The 6,167-nt window shown below is 36.4% G+C and overlaps 1 protein-coding gene across 1 annotated transcript; it reads left to right on the top strand.

Moving 5' to 3' along the window:
- The first annotated feature begins 5,378 nt into the window (after positions 1–5,378).
- On the top strand, positions 5,379–6,167 carry LOC140184266 (uncharacterized). The gene is made up of 2 exons (XM_072234594.1): positions 5,379–5,717; positions 5,802–6,167. Exons 1-2 carry the CDS (start codon positions 5,379–5,381, stop codon positions 6,165–6,167), a joined length of 705 nt encoding a protein of 234 aa, XP_072090695.1.

Genomic DNA, 6,167 nt, shown 5'->3' with positions numbered 1-6,167 from the left:
TAGTTGACCGGTTCGGTTCGGTTCGGTTAAGGTTTTTAGTATCAAAACCGAAAACCGAACCGAACCGCATAAAAACAGCAAAATATAATTTTTTCGGTTTTTTTGGTTTTCGGTTTATTCGGTTCTCGGTTTTTTCGGTTCGGTTGACCGGTTTTATTCGGTCTGGTTCGGTTTTGAACACCCCTAAGACTAGGTATAGAGGAATGATTGGTTCTCTTATGTACTTAACTTCCTCTAGACCCGATATTGTGCAAAGTGTTGGATTGTGTTTAAGGTTCCAATCCAAACCTAAAGAGTCACATCTTTCAGCAGTTAAAAAGATCATTAGATATGTTCATGGCACATCCAATTTTAGTCTTTGGTATCCTAAGATTGATAATTTTTCTGCAGTTGGTTATTGTGATGCAGATTTTGCGGGTGATAGAGTTGATAGAAGGAGCACTTCAGGCTTATGTTGCTTCCTTGGAAAGTCCTTAAATGTGTGGTCAAGTAAGAAACAGCCAACAGTGGCGTTATCCACTGCTGAGGCTGAGTATATAGCTGCATCTTCATGTTGTTCTCAAATTTTATGGTTAAAAACACAGCTTGCTGATTACAAGTTAAATACTGAAAATATTCTCTTATTGTGTGATAATATGAGTGCTATTAATATTTTCAAAAATCCAGTTTTGCACTCTAGGACTAAACATATTGAAGTGAAATTTCATTCAATAAGAGAACATGTTCAAAAAGGGGATATTAGCATTCAATCTGTTAAATCAAAGGAGCAATTGGCAGATATTTTCACTAAACCACTACCTGAGGACAGATTCTGCATGCTTAGGACTAGTATAGGTATTTTAAGTTATGATTCTTTGTTTGAAAGTTGCTGATGTGTTTGTTGGAGTTTTTGTCTCAAAAACAAGGATGAGACAATTCTGGGCAGGTGATGAATGTTACCTTCAATCTGCGTTTTTCTAAGCTTGCTTCAAGTGATAATTGATCTGGGCCAACCTCAAAAAAATTCAGATCATGAGTGGTCCTATATGTTTCCTTAAATCCAACCATCTATAGGCCCAAATATGAATGTTACATTTTTGTTTGGTTGATAATTTTTTGTTGGCTTGTGTGTTTCATTTTTTTGAAAAGGTTTTCATTTAATATTTTCTGGTCCAAAAAGATTTTTAGTTTGATTTATTTTTTTTCAAAAAAGGGGGTTTTCAAAATTAATTTTCTGTTTTAGTTTAAAATCAAATAAAATCTTTCTTTTATGAGGTCATGTCTTTTCAAGTCTTTTCAAAAGATGATGCAGTTGCATGGTTTAAGAAATTTTCTTTTGGGTACGGTTACCAATAATCCTTCTCTTCCCTCTATATCTCCTTCTCAAATCCTTCGATTTCCTCCACTACCTCCATCACTTCTTTTTTTATTAAGTCAGAAACCACTAAATGAGGAAGAAAACCATTGTGCAAAAACCTCCTAGAGAAAAGATACACAAGCTTCCTGCGAAATCTAAACCATCAACTCGCTCTCAGGACAGAACATTCACTCCCTCACCTTCTCCTCCTATCTCTCCTCCTCGTACTGATCCCATGGTGCGAATCAAGACCACACCAAGGTATCTTTCCTCTGCCAAACCGACGCCACCACCAAAGGCAACGCCTTCCAAACCGAGCTCCTCGAAACCTGCATCATCCAAGGGCAAACGCCCTGCTGCTGAAGAACCTGTTCCCGAGCCACCACAACCTAGGTCAAGGTCTGTTCCTGCGTTCTCAGCGAGGTAAAACTCGAGTTCCTCTTAAAACAGTTAGTGAACCTGACATTGGGCCTTTTGATCACAAAGCTCATTTTTTGACCTCTCATTCGAACTATAATCCTTATAGATTCAAATCTGTCATGAACAATGATTTTTATGAAGGAGTGATTAAATATCGTACCCTGTGTCCATCTTTTTTAGCTGATTTGCCATCTTTGAAAAGAAAAGGTTTACTTTTTGTTGATAACTTGATTTTTCTGGACTGGAATCACCTCTTTGACATATCATGAAGGCACTGCTCACTCATATGTAAAGGGCCGAGACATAGTTTTAAACAATGAAACTATCAGTGATGCTTTGAAGTATACTGATGTTGGGCCTTGTGCTTACACTTCAATTAAGTGGGATGAGGGTGTCGGTATTTCCTACAATGATGCATTAGCACACATCTGTGAACATGTTTCCTTAATTGATGGCATCACACCCACTCACAAAGCCCTGGGATATGAGCGTGCTCAGTTGCACCGAATGGTCAACCACATTATACTTCCTCAAAGTGGTTTATATCAAAGGGTTTTCTACACTGATACTCTTGTTTTATATGCCCTTCTCACCAAAATTGAAATTTCATTTGCATATTTGATGGTTAGATACATGTTTGACTCTGTTAGGAGTGAAAAAAGACAAAGCACTTCCTTATGGCATGTTTCTAACTTGCATATCTGAGTATTTTGGTGTTGACTTGACCAATGAGGATTATCAAAATAGACATTCATATCTAAAGGGAGGTGGTACAGTGAAACAGCCTAAAGGACCTACTCGATCTGAGAAGGTGGTCTTAGATGATGAAGATGATGAATTTGTCCCTGAGGAATCTCCTGCTTCTTCCACCGAGGGTACTTCCATCTCTACTGGGAAGAAATTCGCTCTGCTGAATGTGGTCAAGGATGTTGTTCAAGAATTTGTCTCCCAATCCAATCATATGATTGCCATGAGTAAGGAACAAAGGAAGCTGGCTAGCAAGCATGAGAATTTCCTAAGAAAATCAAGGGATCAAGTGGTTGTGTTCATGACTTTCATTGATGACCATCAAAAGGATGAAGACCTTGCCACTGATGATGAAGAGGAAGCTGGTTCGGAGGAAACTGGTTCTGATGCCTAGAATTTGTCTTATGAAAACTGTTGCTGATGCTCTCTTCTTGTCTCATGAATTCTATTTTTTTTGCTACTGTTGAACTGTTTTTTTGGATGACTGTAATAACTAATAACTCTAGATACTAATGCACTTTTGGTTGTTTAGTTAGTACTTTGAACTGTGCTCTAACTCTTTCCTGCAGGTTTTGGGCAGATGTTTTTTTGTTGGTCTTGCTTATTATCCGCCTCTTGATGACAAAAGGGGGAGTAATAGCAATAGGAATAGGGATAGGGTGAATTTTACTGCAGCTACTATTATTGCTTTGTGACTTCTGTTTGTCTGCTGCATTAGAACTCGCTCTCATATGCTGATAAATTGCCCTTGATTAATCTTGATACTTTTTCTTTACTGCTGACATAATGTGTAGAGCTGATTCTGTGGTATTGTTTGTTCTATATCCCTTAGACAAGATAAATGTGTGTAACTCTTTATTATGTTCTCTTTAAGTATAATATAAATCAGGAACAAAGAGGAAAGCATAAATCTAGGGGGAGCTACTATTGAAAAGGAAAGGGGGAGTAACACAAAAGTAAGAAACATTAATCAAAGGGAAGTTTTCTAACCTTACTAAATTTTAATTCCTTTTGGTTATTGCTTAAATATGTTTGTCATCAAGGGGGAGATTGTTAAGTTAAAAAATTAACTAAATTAATTAGTGATAACAAACATTATTTTTGACAAAATAAATAATTAGTGTTGATTAATTTTAATTACATATTACTAATTATTTATAAAATATTGTAGGCAAAAATTTGAATTATAGCCCAAATGGAATAGAAAATAAAACAAGACTGGTGGGCTGGTTAAACAAACAAAGCCCAAAAGAAACAAAGCCAAAATCAAATGGGTTGCTTAATGGATGTCTGATCTAAGCCCGAGTTGATTTCAATTCCCTTCAAACTTGATCTCACATCACAAGCAACGTTCCTCTCCTCTCTGACCATGTCAAATCACAAACTCAGAAAAGTTAGAAAGAGAAAGAGAAAGAGAAAGCTTCTTCCCTAAGGTGATCATCAAAGAAGCAAGAAAGAGAAAGTCATAGCTTGAAACTCAGAAGTCTATTCAACCATTTCAAACCAAATCAAGCTTAGGTTAAAGGTAACCCATTTCCTTTTACATGCAACACACTTTCTTCTCTTCTTCCCAACTCTCTGCAAGTCCGAAAATGGTATACAAGGGAAAGTTGCCTTCTGCCCTAATCTGCTATGTATCGACGGTAACAAATGATTCTTGGGGACCAAGTAGCTTCTCAATGGTTCAGATTCGGTTGACCATCAGAGGATTTTTGTGGTTGTTGTATTATAGCTTTCGGTCAAGATAGAGAAGTCAGAAGCAAAGTTTTCACTCTGATGCTTAATGAGAAAAAGTGAACGACTGGGTTGGTGAATCTCAGTGCTCAAGAAGTTGACCTAGGGTGAGCTACCAAGGCACATGTAAGGAGATAAAAGAAGACTTTCTGCTCATTCAGGAGCAAGGAGAGAAAACCAGAGTTTGAGAGTTGTGTTCTGCAAAGAAGTTCCTCTACTTGGATAATGCTTTCTTTCAAAGAAGCATTTGGCCAATACTGAAGAAATGTATCTGAGGTTTGCAAATCTGGTTTTGTACATAGCTAAGAGGCTGTTGATGAAGTCAATCTTCTTCATGTTTTACAGATTGTGATGTACTTTTCTATGTTTATCTTTCTGTAATTTCTTGTGAGAAAAGGCATTGTAAGAAAGCTCAAGTAAAAGCCATGAGTGGAAAAAGGCTAAGTGATACACTTGAGAGAAAAGCCTAGAGTTATTTTCTGATTTCTTTAGGTATGTCTATGTCTTGTATCTTGTACCTGTAAGGTATCCCTTTCTTAATTGGGTTAGCACTAAGAGTGAAGAGTTAGGTATTAGCATAGCCAATATCAAGTTAGGTTAGAACTTGAGTGTGAAATTGGTGTATGTAATACTTTTAACTATAGTAAAAATTCCTCCATTGTTGTGGAGGAGACTGGATGTAGGTTGTATAGCATAAGGCAACCGAATCAGGATATATGCTGGTGTTAGCTTTTCTCTTCTCTGATGTGTTCTATTTTCTGATATTCATGAGATAAAAATAAATTGTCTCATAAATTTCTGCTGCTGAGTACAATCAGAATTAGAATTGAAAGTTTGTTTTAAAATGTCATAATAGCAACTGAAAAGGAAGGCATAGATTCAATCCCCTTCTCTAAGCCTACCACAACCTTCAAAACTTATAACGGGATAAAAGATAACTCATAAACAAATATTAGTATTCAATGAGACACTCAATGTTGTTATTACGGACTCTCGTAGTTTTTACTTTGTTTATAGGTATGGTGGGTGTGGTAAGACATTTATTTGAAATAGACTATCTTCTGTTATTCAGTCTAAAGGAAAGATTTTTTTAAATATCGCATATAGTGGAATTGCGTCTTTACTCCTACCTGGTGGCAGAATGGCTCATTCTTGGTTTTCAATATTCATTACAATTACTGGTGAATCTACTTGCAACATCAAGCATGACAGTTTGAAGACTGAGCTGTTAATCCAAAGTACCTTAATAATTTGGGATGAAGCACCAATGCTTAATAAAATGTGCTTTAAAGCACTTGATCAGACACTCACGGATCTTACGTCAATTACCGATCAACATAAAATACATCAACTATTTGGTGGTAAGATTGTGGTACTAAGAGGTGATTTCAGACAGATAATTCCAGTGATTCTGAAAGGGAGTAGACACAATATATTATCATCAGCTATTAACTCATCCCATATATGGTCGTTCTGTAAGGTTCTGAAGCTTCATATGAATATGAGGCTTCTAATGGCTTCTTCATATCAACATGATGGTGAAATGAAGATATTTGCTAATTAGATACATGATGTTGAAAATAAAAATATTGGTTCTGCTGTTGATGATGAGTCAGAAGTTGAAGTTCCAGATGATCTGCTGATTGTAACTACTGATAACCTTCTCTCTCATTTGGTAGATTTTGCATATTCAAATTTGTTGCAAAACATGTCAGATTACAGGTATTTTCAGAGTAGGATAATTTTTGCACCCACGCTTGAAAGTGTTGAAAAGGTAAACAATTTCATCTTGACAATCTTCCCAGGGATGAAAAAGGAGTATCTAAGTTCTGACACATATCAAGCTAATAAGAATGAAGATGTAAAACAAGAGTGGTTCACACCAGAGTTCCTAAATGACATCAAATGTTTGAGACTACTAAGGTTCTGA

This window comes from Arachis hypogaea, chromosome 4, assembly GCF_003086295.3.
Source record: "Arachis hypogaea cultivar Tifrunner chromosome 4, arahy.Tifrunner.gnm2.J5K5, whole genome shotgun sequence".
In the NCBI taxonomy this organism is placed as follows: domain Eukaryota; kingdom Viridiplantae; phylum Streptophyta; class Magnoliopsida; order Fabales; family Fabaceae; genus Arachis; species Arachis hypogaea.
The sequence above is the reverse complement of the archived record's forward strand: the minus strand, read 5'-3'. Positions and strand labels throughout refer to the sequence as shown.

Bases quoted from the DNA above. Each gene is read 5' to 3' on its own strand.
- LOC140184266 (XM_072234594.1), top strand. From the start codon at position 5,379: ATGGCTCATTCTTGGTTTTCAATATTCATTACAATTACTGGTGAATCT. The intron at 5,718-5,801 runs GTTCTGAAGCTT...TTTGCTAATTAG, and splicing joins ATATATGGTCGTTCTGTAAG to ATACATGATGTTGAAAATAA.